This window comes from Diabrotica undecimpunctata, chromosome 4 (genome assembly GCF_040954645.1).
Source record: "Diabrotica undecimpunctata isolate CICGRU chromosome 4, icDiaUnde3, whole genome shotgun sequence".
Lineage (NCBI taxonomy): Eukaryota > Metazoa > Arthropoda > Insecta > Coleoptera > Chrysomelidae > Diabrotica > Diabrotica undecimpunctata.
In genome coordinates, this window is record NC_092806.1 from 152,161,327 (window position 1) to 152,179,882 (window position 18,556).

General features: G+C 33.3%; 1 protein-coding gene across 6 annotated transcripts in view; it reads left to right on the top strand.

Moving 5' to 3' along the window:
* The window catches only part of LOC140440228 (uncharacterized), a 211,021-nt gene that overhangs the window by 144,715 nt on the left and 47,750 nt on the right, over window positions 1-18,556 (top strand). For all 6 annotated transcript variants that reach the window (XM_072530582.1, XM_072530581.1, XM_072530584.1 and 3 more), the window contains 3 exons: window positions 840-972; window positions 6,736-6,845; window positions 11,031-11,239. In XM_072530582.1, the coding sequence (XP_072386683.1) occupies window positions 840-972; window positions 6,736-6,845; window positions 11,031-11,239 (452 nt within the window). The remainder of the gene's footprint in view (window positions 1-839; window positions 973-6,735; window positions 6,846-11,030; window positions 11,240-18,556) is intronic.

Consider the following 18,556-nt stretch of genomic DNA (forward strand, 5'->3'; position numbering starts at 1 on the left):
TACAATTAGAATGAATATTAAAACTTTCTTTCTGATATTTAAAAGACTTTAAAAGATCTGATAAATAGTGGAATTTAAATTATGTGAATTAAAACTTTAGACAGAATGGGACCTTAAAAATACTACATGTAAAGTCTCAGAAGCACTAAACATCTTGTATAAATGATCATTTAGTGTAAGATAGTGCTGTGTATTGTAGTTACAATAAGGAATGGTAGCATTTTTGGTTAAAAAATAATAGGCTGGACCACATTCGACATTTAGATACAAACTTTCCTTTAGAAATTTTCAGTAAAAAAGACGTAGATTAGGTGCGTTTCCTTTATTAATTAAACCACGCATAAAAACACATGGTCAGATGTGTCTCGTGAACATTTCTACATAAATACCAAATTAAAATTATGGAGCAGCAAGCGCTTAATCCCTGCCTAAACTTTATTGTATACTTGTGAATTATGCTCAATAGATGCATTTGCCACATGACTTATTTTTTTCTCTAAGTTAATGGCACTGGCCAAGTCATAAGGTCAGTCACGTCAATTTGACTTATCAGACAAATGTTAACCAGAACTTAGAATTTAATTGTAATAATTTTTGTGCGACTTGTCTTGTTATAGTTGAGGTTTTTATTATACAAGAACATTTACATTTATTTTTGATTTTTTACAGATTAAAGGCAAAATAAAATTTATCAAATCGTTTTTAGGTTATCTGTTCAAATACGCTTATTTAATTAAATAAAAATGCTAATCTAATTACTTTTCATTAACTTTGAATGCGTTAATACAAAATAATCAATGATTTTAATGCATATTCTGATACGATTACTTTTATTCTAGTTGTGACATTTCCGAGGGCAAACCCGGCTCTGGAAATCCTAGACGAACTCCATGACGCGGAGATTTACAAAGCCGTCTTGTCGTCCATGAACGATTGGAAGCGAAAGCAGGAGCAGAAGAAAATCACTAACAGGTATTCTATGTCTTCATAAACTTTCGGTGTTGTCGCGAAAACGTTCAGAAAACAAAAGGTCTCCGTTCTTTCGCATTAGTTAGAAAATCCTCGAGTGTACAAATAAGATTTGTTTGGCACAGGGTCAGAGTTGACCTTTTCGGAGCGTTAAAAAAATTAGTGTATAAATAGGGCTAAGAATTTATATGTAAAACATTAAGTTTTTTATATTGTCTGTTTTATTTGTCATTTTAATTAAAAACAACAAACAATATTACAATAGGGTAATTCGAGGGCCCACTTTTTTTAGAATGGATGTATTTTTAAAAGTTTTTGAAATTTGGAAGTAAAATAAAACTTCATATAATGATTATAGTTTATTGATACTAATTTCAGATATGAAATATAAATAAAACTTAAATATATTTGTTTATGTTAAAAAATATAAGTATGAAAAAAAAACATCTCACCCACATAACGGAGGGGAGTTGGCTCTATGAAGAAGGTGAGATGGCGTATTATAAAAAAAATTAAGATAACTCATTTTTACATTACATTTAACTCATTTTTATGTTACATTACTAGTTAGGTACTTCTTGTTGAACAGATAAGTTTGCCACAAAGACCGCAGAGATTAAAGTATTTGCTACAAGATTCGTGAAACCATTTCTTGCAATGCATACATTGAAGCCAGTCGTTCGATTTGGAAGTTTGTGAATATATTTCTAAACATCCTGCACAAGATTCTGCATCGGAATCATTATCCATATCTGAATCATCTTTGAGACTTATTGTTATTGACTCATTATCAGAAGATTCTGAAACTAGTTTGATTTTGTTTGTGTTTATTTTGTTTTGTTTGGTTTTGTTTTCTTTGCCTCAGAAAATAATCTTTTCATTTGTTTTTAAAACTTTCACTTTTTTTAAAGCCTTAGCTTGCTTTTCTTTCTCTTCTTTCTTTTCTCTCTTTTCTTTCTTTCTAGCAATGGTTTCTTTGGAAGTAAGAATCTCTGCTAGCTGTTTGCTTCTCTTTCTGACAGCAGCTACTCCACGTTTATTTGGTAGAGGTGAGATTTCATCAAGCAATTTTCCTGGAGTAATTTCAGAGGTTACAGTTCTAATCGACATATCAACTTCAGAGTGATTTTTACTTGTAGTTTCTGTTCTCTGTATCAAATCTAGCTCCCCCTTTTGTCAAGCTGATAATCACTATAGTTGCTATAACCAGTTTTAGGTTGTAATTCAGGTCTTGAAAGGTGAGGGTTAATTTCTTTTTCCTTCGGTACATTATCCCCCATCGACAAAAAAGCATCGTCGGGAATTACAGAAGAATCCAAAGGTACACTTCCAGTTGATTCAAAAGCGGATACTGCGTTACTAACCGTAGCAGACTTTCCCCAAGCAAATTTCAGTAATTTCCCAAATTGAAGCCGAGTTATTTTTCTTTCTGGGTTATTCTTTATAAACGAATTGTAAGCAAATTGGTAATTTAATTTTAATGATTTAAAAAGCGCTCTGTCAAGAGGTTGCAAGAACTGTATCGTGTAGCTAGGTAGGCAAAATAGGGTTATGCCATTTTGTTCTGCATATTCAAGAATATCAGGATCGCTGCAATGCGAAGAATGACCATCCATAATCAGCAAAACATTGCTATTGGTTTTCGTGAAGTAAATTGGTCTCGTAACCAGGCCAAGAAAATAGAACTGTTTATATAAGCCGATTTTTCAGACATGTAAACCACTGATCCTGGAGGCATTCCGTCTTCAAACTCTTTCTTTTTATTTTTCCCTTAAAAATACATACAGGAGGTATAAATGTACCTTCTGCATTGTAGCATGCTAATAATGTGATTGTTTCGCCTTTCTCACCAGATGTGATGGCTGCTACATTTTTTGAACCCTTTATGGCTAAAACATATCCTGGTTTATTATTTAGCTGTAGTCCAGTCTCATCCATCTTATAAATATGGCCAGGTTTATCGAATAGATCAAGTTCAATGAGAATAGACTCCAAAAGTATGAAGTATTGTTCAACATCTTTACGGCACATTCCATTTAAACGAGCAAGGGCCTTCGGCTTTTCTTATGGACAAATCTGGATTTCGTGAAAGAAATAATGTTAACCAAGGATATCCAGCTTTTTCAGTATTCCTGTTAAACTTATGTGGGATTCCCATGCGTTCAGCTAACTTGAATGCCATGGAACGAACATCTTCTCTAGTCGGAGAAAAGCCTCGTTGTTGCAGCTTCTTAACATGAGTTACAATTTTGCGTTCTACCTATCCCAGTGTTGAAGATGGTCTCAAAGTACGCTTTTTACAATCATTGTTTGATATTCTTCTACGTAGTTTATTATTATATTCACGTGCAGCTTTATTCATTCCCATTTGTTTATTATTTACTGCATTAACTGCCTCTGTTAATTGTTGCTCAGTCCATTGACCTCGACAAGAATTACCCTTTCTTATGTATTTTGTGGGCATTTCTGAAATAAAAGATTTCTATGAATAAAACAATAAAACATTACTAAATTTTTATACAAAAAACTATTATTATATCAAATAATTCTCTCCTTGCAAGTGCACCATCTCTCCTCTCAATACGTGAGCCATCTATCCTATTTATATGAGGGGAGATGGCGCATTGAATAACTTCTCTCAATTTATACATGTCTAGGAATTTTTAGGTTAAAATTATAATTTAAGGTTTCCTCACATATTTATTTACTTAATATAACCAAAAATATGAAAAAATTACCTCAAATCTTGGATGCAAAATCTTTGATAACAATTGTTGTACCCTTCACAAACAATAAACAAGTTTTTCGGAGAAAAAGTAAACCTTTTTTGATCATTTAAACACGCTTTGGGCACGTAATCATTTTCCAATGCCGGAGCAAGGTAAACTACGTTTGTCGTTACAGTACATCTCGTTTTATGCGTACCGCGCCGTCTCACCTCCCCGTCTCTCCTCGATTTACCCTACTTGTTAATAATTTTCTGAATGAATGATAGAACTATTCTGTTATTCAAATCAATTAATACTACTACTTACACTGTCAACTTTATGTTTATATACATTCCAAATCTTACGAGACATTTCAGGATATTTTGTTGAAACTACAGAAAAAACTAACTCAAGTAATTTAACATTTGGTGGTGCGCTCTCGGCTAGCCATTTGCAGCACATACCAATCATTATCAAGTTTTTATTTTGGCCACTGCATCCATCGGCGACCAGTAGTACCTTCTTTGAAAATTTTATTTGATCCTTTGCCAAACATGTCTGCAGTCTCACAGTACGAAAAAACATTTTCCTTACTTAGACTTAGAGGAACCTTCAACAACAGTAAAGTTATAAAAATAAAGCTGCCTTGAATAATAAGCACTTTGATCAGGAACTTTGGAAAGGCCAAATTTTTGGCAAAAGTTTCTAGGTCTTCTTTGTTTTCTTGAAGAAATTGGAAAAATACTTTCGTTCAAAGTTTGTGGAGCCCTTTTCAGTCATTAGTTTAATTTTAGATTGCCAATTTTTCTCGTATTTCTCGTCTAGCTCTAAACATTTCGAACAAAGGTCTGTTCTTGGAGTTTTAAAGCTCAAATTATATTTTCTGTTGAATATATAGCGAAGATACGATCTCTTCACAGTCTCCGACAGAATTGTCTGAGCAGTGTACATTCAATATAACTTTGAGACGCTGAGTTCAGATGGAAGATAAATTCTTTTCGTCACTTAATGGCAGTAATGGGATTCAGTGCATTTTAATCGGTTTATAAACTTTTGCATTCCTTCCAGCTTATCCCGATATTTTGCAGTTTTTCGATCACCACCTCTGCGTTCAATCGGTACTTAACTGTTTCAATAAATCGTTTTATCATATAGGAGGGCCTGTGTTTTGTTATCCCCAGCACGTTGAAAAAAGCTGCTTGGCACACTGGAACTTTCTCCTTGGATAAACAATTACGGATAAGATATTTTACCTGGAGCTTATTCTTAATTTATTATTGGAACTTTAAAAATATAATCACCAGGAATTATACTACTGTCTACCAACAATCTTTTCTTGTTTCTAGACTAGATATGTGGCTATACAGGCGAATTCTAAGGATATCATGGACAGACAAGATAACCAACGAGACCGTATTACGAAGGGTGGGCAAAGAAAGAGAGGTGATGTATACCATTAAAAGGAGAAAGTTGGAATATTTCGGACATATAATGAGAAACAGCACTAAATACAGATTACTGAAGGTAATCCTACAGGGTAAAGTATTCGGAAAGCGAGGAATTGGGAGAAGGAGAATATCATGGTTGAAGAACCTGAGGAAATGGTTCTCCACAACAACAACGAATCTATTTAAAGCATCAGTCAATAAAATAATTATAGCCAGAATGATTGCCAATATTCGGAACGAATAGGCACTGAAAGAAGAAGAAGAAGACTAGATATGCTCTGTAGAAAAAATACTAGACTATCTTAAAGCTATTAATATTATATATGTTATTACTTGTCTTTACCAATGATGAAGATGGTAATAAGTCCTGGTTGGTACAAAGTTTATAAAAACAAATTGAAAAAAAGATTATTAACATATTTGAAATACAAAACTTGTTCTCTTCTATGTAACTTTCGAATCGCGATCCATTTTAAATCCTTTCGTTTCCTTTAAAACTCCCCTGTTTTTCTAAAAGCTCAGAAAACGGATGAACCATTCTTTTTGAAGTGTAAAATTGTGGTTAGAGAAGATATATAGTTCTTAAATTGCGGGGTTAGAGACTCTGAATGGTTTTGATGCGAATATGCGAGATTTTAAAGGGAATGGAATGAATTGTGTCACATGAGTGAAATATGTTACATTCAGCATTTCCCTAAGTGAAATCTTTTTGCCTTACACTAGTTAAAGTTTTTATAACCTTTAAGATATTGTTACAAATTTCTTTTAGGATATTGTCACAGTATATATACATAAAATAAAAGCCGTAAAGTATTGCATCTGAGCACAAATTAATCAAATTTTCACCTCGAAATCGAAATCAATAGAACAATATAAATGTTATTTCGGTTTCTTTATATGTTCAGCCATTCGAGCTGATTCCAATTCAAATCAAAAAGTCCAACTAATGTCTTCAAAATATTCCCAGTTTTAGTGGTTTGAGCCCAGAGATACCACCTCGAAAGTCTCTCAAAAGCAATTTGATAGGGTTTTGAGCAAATTGAGTCTTTTTTTGCATGTTAGCGCCAAGTGTTGTATGTGCTTTTTCCAGTAAAGCTTTTAATCCAACCACACAACAAGGAATTTTATAGTTTTCGAAAGGAATGACGCTATTTTGAAAATAAAGGACTGGTGCATTGGGTAATTTTTTTAAAAACAGCATACCAGTTGTATTTGTAACGGAGAATTCGAATCCTGTACTAGCTTTTTATTCATCTAGCTTTGTGGGATACCGTTTTCTGCAGTATAAAAATCTAAATAAACGTTGTTAACTCTTACTTGGAAAGAAGAAATGTTTGATATAGACTAAGCAGTGTCCTCGAATATTTGTATGCGTCCAAACGGCTTTTTTGATTAATGTGGTTTTGTTATTTGTTTTTTTTTTAAATCTTATTCTATTTTCTTCTATTCTTTGCTAGTTTATTCAATATCCTTCAAAATAAATATTCTTTACCTCAGTGAGTAACATTGCCTGGTCATGTCATACAAAATTAAAGCTGAATTTAAGGCATAGTGTGCAACCAATTTAAGGTTTTAGATTTTTGTCTTATTTTATGTATGTTATTTTGCAGGTTAAAGAGGGAAGACACAGTCTCAGCTTGCTACAGAGATTTGGGATGTTTCGAAGCGTCTGGACCTTTTGGTTATCTAGACACTGTTCCGGACAAACCGGAAGATATAGGTAAATAATATTAATAATAAAATTAATTGTTTAACTTTGGTATATGAATAGTTAAGCGAGCTTTTAGAAAAATGTAAGGTTTTAATTTATAATTTTAATAATTGATCCAGTAATTATACAGTCTGGCGTCAAGTTGTTTTCTTCTTTTTCTATTTATTTCCATTGATTCCTGGACATGCCGAGGAGATATATAGGTTCACTTCATTATTAGTAGAGCGCTAACCCCCGCGCCACTACCCGCGCCAATCACGCGCTAACCACCACGCCATCGTCCACCCAAAACACGTCACCATCGTACTGTCTAGGGACTCAAGCGACTGAGACCTCGGAAGCCCTGAAGAAGGCATCAAAGAGGACGTCGAAAGCTCGGCGCAGTGATAATCGACGCAGTTCAACTCGGAAGATCGTTAAGTTTAACATTAATTCCTGTAATAGTAACGAGCTAAACATAGCGAAATGCTCGTAATACAATAGAAGCTAGAGATTTGATTATTCCTGTTCGTATATTATTTGTACAGTATTTTATACTTTGTTTATAGTCAAACGTTGACATCTAGTGCCCTTTAAAGGAAAGAAACAGATAATATCATATTAGTAGGAGAAGAATTAATATTTACATCCAACAAAATGGGATTAAATTAGAATATAAAAATGCGGTTTCATTAAAAAGCAATAAACTTCAAATAGAACTGCTTTGTTCAATGTTAAAAATCTCGTAATAGACATTTCTACTGTTTTATTAATGCTTATGTTAAGGAAGACATAAAATAAAAGCGAGGAGTTATAAAAAATTTCTCATAAACGTTAACGGATGTTGTTGGGACGTACTTTTATTTTTTAGTGTAGCATAAATTAACATTTGATGATTCGTTTTTAATTTTGGATATAATGGCAAATATAACATGTTATGCGTTTTCTATACTGACATAACAATTACTTCTGTTATATTCCTTGCATGAAAAATTTTTATTATGAATTTTGAAAAACTAATAACAACGTTAAGAGATAAAGTTACGTACGTAGTTTAATTACTGTTTAAAAGCTGTTGACTCTTTTTAAATATTTTCAATTCTCATTGTCTGAATCTTTTGCTGTTTCTTTCCCAGAAAATGGTAAATATTAAAAAAGGATTCAATATAACAATCTCTTGTTACACAAAAATTTTAAATGCTCATTCTTTTTTTTTTCGTATGGGAAGTAATGTTGTATTAAGTGGTTTTAAGCAAAAGTCTCTGGCATTGACGTTTATTGACTTTCTTTCTTCCTTTTTTAGATATAAATATTTTTTTCAACGGATCATCGCCACTGGAAGAAATATATATTTGTTTTTAATTTAATAAAACTCCAACAGGAATCTTATAATTATTGCTATCTGATCATTCACTCTGATCAATAAGAAAGTTAGTTCTATATACAAATATTACGAAAAACTTATCTAAAGTTACATTCAGCAATATTCCTTAGGCTCTAACACATTATAGTACTACTAGCTAACGTGTACACTTTAGCCGCAATTTGCTCTGCTTTTTCACTTTCACTCACTTATAGCACTTACTCAAACGGTTTCGTTCTCTTAAGTCTTCTTATCTGGTTGGCGTTGTCTAGGAGTTTGATGGCCTCGACATTCACGTGATTGGAGAGCCTTTGTTCATGACTCCCGGCAAACTTACTTATTGCCTGGATAACCGTATCCATCTGGAGGTCTCGATGAAGATCACAGTTTCTGAAGTACCATGAAGCGTTAACGACGTTCCTTAATAATTTATTCTGATATCGTTGTATAATTTGGATGTTACTTTCTTTTGTACAGCCACATAGCTGTATCCCATATGTCCATATCGGTTTAAGGACTTGCTTATACAATAACAATTTGTTATAAGTAGACAGAGTGGATTTTTTTCCCATTAACTAGTACATCTTTCTGAACTTAATTCCTAATTCCTCTTTTTTTTTTCTTAATATGTGCTTTCCAACGTAGCTTGGAATCTAATGTCATACCCAAATATTTTGCAGTATTTGCATAAGGTACTTGGTTTCTACTTTTACTAACTGAGATATGTTGTTCTCTTTTGTTAGTAAAATTGACATGAACAGATTTTGTTTCATTCAGTTTGATACGCCATCACCTGGTCCAGATGTTAATTTGTTCAACAGAGTTCTGTAGCATGATTACTGTATCCTCGTGGTTTTGTCCGACTGCTAAAATGCATGTGTCGTCTGCAAATGTCGTAACTGTGTTAAGTTCTAATGATGAAATATCGCTGGTATAGAGCAGGTATAGCACTGGCCGCAGGACACTTCCTTGTGGAACTCCAGCTTTAACTTCTCTTAATTCTGAGTATGCTTCCTCATATTTAACTCGAAAGTATCTGTCAGATATATATGATTCTAGTAGTTCAGAATAATATTTTGGTAAGTAGCATCTCATTTTATGATTTAATTCGTCATGCCACACTTTGTCAAAAGCCTGCGCTACATCGCGGAAGATTGCGGAACAGACTTTTCGTTCTTCTGGAGCTTTTTCTGCTATATCTGTTATTCTATGCACCTGATCTATCGTTGAGTGGCTTGCTCTAAATCCAAACTGATGATTAGGAATTAGATTTTTTTCCTCTATAATCGATTTTAGTCTCTTCAAGAGTAATTTTTCGTATAATTTAAACATGACAGGTAACAGTGAAAAAGGCCTATATAAAGAAGCTTCTTGTGAAGGTTTTCCTGGTTTTAGTGTCATTATAATTTCTACCACCTTCCATAACTTTGGTACGTACCTCAGCCTAAAGGAAGCGTTTATAAGATGTGTTAATTTTATTATAGCTTTCCTTGGAAGTTGCTTTAACACTTCCCCAGTAATTAGATCAAATCCAGGAGCTTTTTTTGGATTTATATTTTCTTTTATTTTCAAATATACTTCTTTTGGAGTTGCAGGGCTAATCTCTATTTCATCTTAATTAGGGAGCTCCCAGTTAATTATTTCTTGTTCTTCATTGGGTTGAAAAGTATTTTCTAGATGGTCAGCAAACCTGTTGCCCTTTTGTATATTGCTTTTTGCCCAGCTACCATTGCTGGATTCTGTAAGATTGGCCTTTTTAATTGTTTGGTAGCCTTCCACAATGAGTAATCAGTAACACTATCATTTGGTAGTTCACTTAGGAAGATGCTAATCGATTCGTTTTTAATTTTTTAAATTTCTCTTTTTAGTTTTTGTGTGGCATTATTTAATCTAGTTTTCTTAACTGGTGCTCTAGACTGATGCCACTTGCGTCTCAGTTTTCTTTTTTCGGTTATCATTTCTCTGATTTCTTTCGGGTAGTTATTTGCTGTTATTCTTTCGACACTGTTCGTGCTGTTGTTCCAAGCAGCTTGTTGTACATGTTTGTTGAGTAATTCTACTTCTGCCTCTAGTTGACCAACGGTTCTTAATGGAACTTAGAGGTTAATCTTCTTTTCAAGGTCTATCTGGAAACTTTTCCAGTCAGTATTTTTGTCAACAAGTCTAGTGGGGCTTTCTTTATTGATAACAGTGTCACTGAGTGTGAGAATAATTGGAGAATGGTCCGAGTTTATATCCAATGCCTCTTCTATCTCTATGTAATTTGTTGAAATATTTCTGACTACAAAGAAGTCGATAAGATCTGGGATTTTATTTGTGTCAGTAGGCCAGTATGTTGGTTTTCCGTTGAGATTGCGTCGCATTTTATATATTTCATTGCTTCTAAAAATTCTTTCCCTTCGGTGGTAGTCAGTCGTGACCCCTAAAGGCATATGTTTGGCATTAATGTCTCCTCCAAGGATAAATCTATGTCATTGACTGGTCAAGATATCTACATATTGATTTTTCTTGATGGCATGTCTAAGTAAGTAAGTATACTTCCTCTGCTTCAATCAATAAATCATTAAAAAAATATTTAACATTCAAAATATTGTTGGAAAATATGTATCGATACCTTCTTGTCTCAATTTTCTACAAGAATCTATAAACATTATGAACACACACTTCGAATATGATAAAACATAAAATGAAAAAAAATATGACCATAAATAATTTGTAAATTACTTTTTATGCAAATAAAATGGTGAATGCGCCGGTATTAGTATTTTATAAATTTGGGTGGATCGACAGATATTTTCTTGCTGTATATTGCCTCGACATTTCTTCTTATACTAAATACGTTTGACTTTTAGGTACGAAGTTTTTGATGTATCCTGGTAGAAGGAGAAGAAAAAGAGGCTCTCCACCAGCCGAAGTGCCGTTTGAGAAATTAGATGACGCTTTTGAATGGGCCAAAGATGGTTTTAATGGTAGTTTACCGACAAAAGTATTAGTTCATGGTTTTGGAAGCGATTGCAATTATATTTGGGTTTATGAAATTAGAAGCGCACTCATGGCTGTGGTAAGTTTCTTAAAAGTTACTTGTCGTTGTTGCCGACTTATGTTTAGTTAATTTCCTATGTTTTCGCCTTCTTCAACATAATTTAAATAGAAATGATCGCTAAAATGTTGTGTCCATCTGCTAAAAACTGAGTTTGTATTATGCAGAATTTCACCGCTCCACAATTGTTTAATCTTGACTTAAATTCTTGACGACTACTATTTGGGGATTTGTAATATTTTCTTGTTTCATGTACGAATATATATACACATATTTATATAATAGAAAAAGTGAATAACTACAAATATCTGGGAACCTGGGTAAATGAAAACAATGACCAAGGTAGAGTAATAAGGACAGGCATTGAAATTGCAAGACAAGCATTTATAAATATATAAACAATGTTTGTCAATCGAGACCTTCCTCTGGATCTAAGGATAAGAGCCTTAAGATACTACGTGTTCTCGACTTTGTTGTATGAAATGGAAAGCTGGACACTAAAAGTGGATAATATAAAGAAATTGAAATCATTTAAGATGTGGTGCTATAAAAGGATTTTAAATGGAGCCAACGAGTTACAAATACAGAATTGTTAAGAAGGCTACAAAAGGATTGCGAGGATATAAAGCACATCAAAACAAGAAAGCTGGAATATTTAGGCCACATTACCAGAGGTGCGAAATATGAGATATTAAGGCTCACAATGTAAGGTAAAAGATCCATAGGAAGACGAAGAATTTCCTGGCTGAGAAACCTAAGCGAGTGGTATAGTTGCAGCTCAGTAGATTTTTTTAGAGCAGCCGTCAATAAGGTACGGATAGCTGTGATGATAGCCAAACTGCGATAGGAGAAGGAACTACATGAAGAAGATACAATGTAATGTGTATATACAATAAACTTTGTAGCTCATTTAACATTTTCTGTTCACACATTTCACATTGATCGTGATTGTATCGAAAATTACAGGGTAATTACAGGTACAAGGGTAAAAAAAGTGTAAAGAAATTGAAGCGTCTTCTCGCTAAGAAACCACCGCTTTAAATAGTTTTAAAACAACGGCTAACAAAATTAGAAGAGTAATGATAAGTGTCAAGCTCTGACTGGACAATTAAGGCTGTTTATGTATTATTTCATTTAGTTGGTTAATTAATAAAAGTAGTAAAAAATTTAATAAAATAATATAAAATTGATGACACAATTATTGCAAATAAGAAAAAATTGATTGGCATAACTCATAAAGTATTATTAGCACAAAAGAAACACACCTACCCCTTTTGAACGTTATGGTGTCAACTGGAAAGAACCGCGTCTAAACCGCCGTGTACATCGCATTGCAGTAAAGAAGGTCTTCGAGATCTCGACGGCACGCAGTGGAAGAAATGATTTCGACTTAAAGGTAGAGGTGCACGCCATAAAGTCTTAGTTAGTTCTTTTGAATTTGTGGGAACGAACACCCTATTTACGTGGGTATGCGTTAAACGAATTCCTGTGGGAATGTTTTTGAAGTGCACCGTTTAGGAGGCGTAATAAATTATATAATCTTTATTCTTTATCTCGAATGTTTCGGGTAAACGCATAATCTTCCTACAGTCTTGTGCTTAATTCGTAGATAAGTGGTTATCAGAATTGATACAAAATATAAATAGATCCAATTTTAACGTGGTAAATTTAAAGATATGGTTATATGTAAACAATATTGAACAAAATATTACAATAAGCTCTGAAAACTTTTCCAAACATGTTCTCCCTCTAAAACGTATGTTTTTAGAACAACTAAAATTATAAATGTAAAGAAAGAACAATAAAACATAGATATAATGATAATAGAATGAAACATGAATAAAAAATATTTATTAACACATAAACAGATGACATATTTGATCACCGAATGTTGTAAGATGGCATTTGAAGCTGTTCTCAGACTAAAAACTCATACAATGTCGTTAGTCGTCAGTGATTCTGGCTCTTTTCCAGTGAAGAGGAGGTTGTTGTTTCCCTTTTATAAGGATAATAGAATCTTTAGTGAGAAACGGGAATAAGAACCACGTCGAAGTTTCGGCGTGGCGTCACGTGTAATAAAGAGGTCCTCGACGACAGTCGAAATGCTTCTGGTCGAAAAGTCTGGTTATATTATAATAGTTAAATATTTACTACATATGTATGTAAAATTTTTTATTGCTGAACTAATTTATTGATTTATCATTGCTTCCGTATTATAAAAGCCATGTCCTGTGTAATTAAATTTTCGTTTACATATTCACAATATCTAGCTATATCGGTTTATATAATATTATATTAAATACATAAATTTACTGAACTCTGTAATAATGTAATCTCAGTTACCTTCGAGTAAATTGCATGTTTCAATATAATATTCTGCTCTGCGTATATTCAGTAGCATTCAGACTTTCCAGGAGTACAATGGTGTAGTTAATAGACCTACGATATTGGTGTATTGGATGTGAATTATTTTAGATAACTATACAGACTGTCCCAAATTGGTATGTTTTGCAGGGTATACCGAAAACTAGAGAAAATAAAAAAAAGCAGTTAAGATGTCATGACTTCTTTTTTTGTTAAACTACCAATTGCCCAATCAAATCATCAATAGCTCACAATAGCTTGAAAAATGTCGAAAACGACAGGGTTAAATATCTTCTTTATTAAAAACAACTTTAAAAAACTTTATTGGAATTTTTGATAGCTATATCATGGAAAAGTTCAGTGGTGCACAAGAATATTTTTTACGGGGGTCTTACTAAGGAAATATAATATCAACTTATGTTTTTTTATATGGGACACTCTATATATTTTGACCTTTTTTTTGTTTACATTTTTAATTCTCTGTTACGTGGTATGACATGTTCTATACCTATTATCAGTTTTTGAAGCTACTTCTTCTTCCTATGCCGTCCCCATTAATGGAGGTTGGCGACCAAATTTTTAAAAGTTTCTCTGTTTTTGAAACTTGGAATAATTCGTCTACAGTCATGTATGTCTCGAATATTTCGTAGCTATGACTTCCTCTTTCTACCTATTCCCTTTTTGCCATCGACTCTACCCTGCATGATGACCTGCAGAATACTATATTTATCATTCCTCAGTATGTGTCCAAGGTATGTAGTCTTGTGGACTTTTATTGTTTTTAACAATTTTTTGTCTCGAAGCTACTATGAAAATAAAATGTTTATAGTTGACGTTATGTTATAGGCACTTAAAAATAAAACACCCGCAACAATGGTAACACATTTTAACATTTTATTATGATGATACTAATCTTTTGACAGTTTTATTTAGCATAAATAAAATCAGTACCAACCTAACTTTAAAGTAAAGTAAATACTTAACTGCTTATTGTGGGTTCAAAGTGAATTATTATTTCATCATCATAAGTGGCTCGACAATCCGTTGTGGATCTTGACCTGCTTACAAAGAAGTCGCCACTCCTGTCGATTCCTGGCAACTTCCCTTCATCTTATGACCCTTAGAATCTGTAGGTCTGCTTCCACATCATCAATCTATCTCATTCGTGGTCGTCCACGAATGCTTCTTGTGCTCTCTGGTTTTAAAAATGTTAATCTCTTCGTGTATTCGTGATGTGAGATCCTAACAATGTGTCCAGCCCACCTAAGTCTCTGCACTTTAACGAATTTCACAATTTATGATGTATAACTGATATAGTTCAAAGTTGTATCTTCGACGCCATAGCCCATTTTCATTTACGACCCCAAAAATCTTTCTAAGAATTTTTCTCTCAAAAATACCAAGAAGTCTTTTATTATTTTGAGATAAGGTCCACGCTTCAACCCCATATATTAAAACCGGTTTTATTAAGGTCTTGTATATATTAAGCTTTACTGCACGTTTTATATTTTTATTTTTTAAATGTTTCTGGAGACCACGAACAGTTCTGTTTGCTATTGCTATGCGTCTTTCTATTTCGTCGCTTGTTGTGTTTATTGCGTTTACTAGCGATCCAAGATATGTGAATTATTTGACTTGCTCAAAGGTATGGTTGTTAATTTGAATTCTCTGCTGGATATTTCGGGGGGTTTTAGAAACCAATATATATTTGGTTTTTTTCTCGTTTACCACAAGTCTTAATTCACTTACTACGTCCGCAAGCCTTGTAAAACACTGCATCATATCTCTCATACTTCTGCCTACTATAACCATATCGTCAGCGAATGCGAGAATTTGCGTCGATCTATTAAAAATAGTTTCATTCATTCTAATATTTAATTGTCTGATTGTCTTTTTCCAGGCAATATTAAAGAAAAGACACGCCAGCGCGTCCCCCTGTTTTCGACCATTATTAATGTCAAAAAACGTAGAGTTTTCTCCTTCAATTCTAACACATGCGCTTACGTTTTGCATTGTTAGTTGGGTCAACTTAACTAACTTAGGTGAGATCCCAAAGTTTATCATTGGATTATATAATGCACTTCTTTTCACACTGTTATAGGCTGCTTTGAAATCAACGAAGAGATGGTATGTGTATGGTGTATCTATTTCATATTCTACTGACTTTTCTAGAATCTACGTATGTACTTGAATTTAATGTGTAGTTGACTTTCCAGCAGTAAATCCGCATTGATATTGACCAACAATATCCTTTGTAAAATGTTTAAGTCTTCCAAACAATACATTGCCGAAGATTTTATACGCAGATGCTAACAAAGTAATTCTATAGTTCTTACACTCCAGGTGATCACCCTTTTTATACAACGGACATATTATTCCCTTTAGCCACTCTTCTGGTACCCATATTCTGCCATATAACTACTATTAGTTTATGGATTGCTGCAAAAAGTTAATCACCACCTTCTTTGTACATTTCCCAACAGATTTCATCTGTTCCTGCGGCTTTATTGTCTCTGTTTTAAGATCGCATTTGACACTTCTTCTCTTGTTGGGTCTTCACTGTGTAGTTGATGTTGTAAATTTTGTTGATTTTCTGTGTTGTAACCTACTTCAATATCGTTTATATTTAGATGTTCGCTGACATATTGTGCCCATCTGGTATTTTTAAAGTATTGATTCCAAATTATAAATAAAATTGTCACGAAATAGAACACACTGTATTTTATTACTTTTTTTTCCATTTAATAATTTTTTATCTGATATAATATTATTGTCTTCTTTTTTTATTATTGTTCTGAAGCTGGTTTTTGTGACAATACAATTTACTATATTTTATTGGGAATAAGCAACAATTTGATGGGAATAGAGGGAGTGGACAGCATGAAAGAACTAATGAATGATATCATAAAGAGAGCAGAAATACCACAGGACTGGAAGAAAGACATTATACTACCAATACACAAAAAGGGCGACAAGAGAAACTGTAATAATTACCGAGGTATTACTATATCAAGTATTCCTGGGAAGGTATTCGCAAGAATAATAGAAACAAGAATAAAAACCCAAATAGAACCAACTATGGAAGATACACAATGTGGATTCAGGAAGGACAGAAGCACGCAAGACCACATATTCACAATAAGACAAATAAGTGAGAAAGTAATCAATAAAAATAGACAAATACATATATGCTTTATTGATCTGGAAAAGGCGTTTGACAGAATACAAAGAAAGGACGTATGGAGGACATTAAAGGAAAGAGGAGTTGACAGGATAACAATTGATGTAATAAAGGATATGTACAATAATAATACAAATACGGTGAGAACCAACAACGAGGAATCCGAAGAATTTACTACAAGTCAAGGCGTCAAACAGGGATGCGTGTTGAGCCCACTGCTGTTCTCAGTGGTACTGGATGAGGCAATAAAGAAAGCCAAGAGAAGAATGAGAAAACTAACATTAGGATACTGGCAAATGAAACAGACTCAACTATCAGAGCTTCTATTTGCAGACGACATGGTTTTGATAGCAGAAAACAGAGAAGACCTACAGAACAACCTTGAAATCCTAGAAGAAGAACTGTCAAACATAAATATGAAAATAAATACAGAGAAAACAAAAACAATGATAATTTCAAATAAGAGAAAGACACACGCAATACAATTAAACGGAAAACAACTAGAACAAGTGGAACATTTTAAATACCTAGGAGCAATAATTGAATCAAACGGTAAACAAGACATGGAAATAAATGAGAGAATGGGACGAACAGGAAGCTTATTTAACACTATGAAAACAACATTTTTGGGGAAAAAAGAAATACCGGAGAAGGTAAAAACGGCAGTCGTTAAATCAGTAGTTAGACCTACAATCATCTATAATAGCGAGTCATGGACATTGACAGGAAGACAAAAATCTCGAGTCAATGCTATGGAAATGAGGTTCCTGAGGAAAATAGCAAACAGAAAGAGGACAGACAAAATACGAAACGAAACAATCAGACAAAACCTAAAACTAGAACCAATAAACGAAAAAATAGTAGAGGGGCAACTAAGATGGTTCGGGCACGTGTGTAGAATGTCGAATGAAAGATTAACAAAACGAGTGTTTGAAACGAGAATGCAAGGGAAAAACAAACGAGGAAGACCAAGAGTTAGGTGGGTAGACGAAATCAGAAAAGAAGTTGAGAAGAAAGGATTGACATGGGAAAGTGCACGAAATCTAACACAAGACCGGATAGCATGGAGACAACAGTGCAAATCTTAACCCCACCAGCCTTACACCTAACGGTAGAAAGGCTTAGGACTAAGTAAGTAAGTAAGTAAGCAACAATTTGACCCTAAAATAAGTTTATTTTTATGTTTAGATTTCCGTTAATTGCATTATTTTTTTATTTAAAATAACATATGGTTACATGTTATTAGACAATAGCCTACCCGCTGATGCTTGAAGTTAACTTTAAGTATCAGCGAGAAGTGCTACTACCTACCTTGACAATGGCAAGTGCGACCTTGCTGAAACGTCGTCAAAATAATGGTTTTTATCAAAACCAATATATATATATATATATATATATATATATATATATATATATATATATATATAGAGAAAGGAAATTTAATCTTTCCAGATTAGTTAAATAGTAAACTCTTAAATATTGGGGAAATCTGCAAGAAATACTCTAATGTGTATCAATTGTTTCGCCGAACGTTTTCGCCAAAGAGAATTAATTTGGCTTCTTCAGGGCTGAAAGAGAATAAATTATAATTAGCTACCATATATTATCTATTAAAACATTATTGATCTTACCGTAACTTAGAATTGTAGAGTTAGAATATTAAAAAACTTTGCTAGTAACATAGTGGTGTTTTTTGTTACTATGTGCAAAAAAAGTTTTTTTATAAGGATTGAAATGTATGGTAGCTTCGAACTTGACACGCAAAGGCTTACCCAAGGTTAATCGAAAAACCC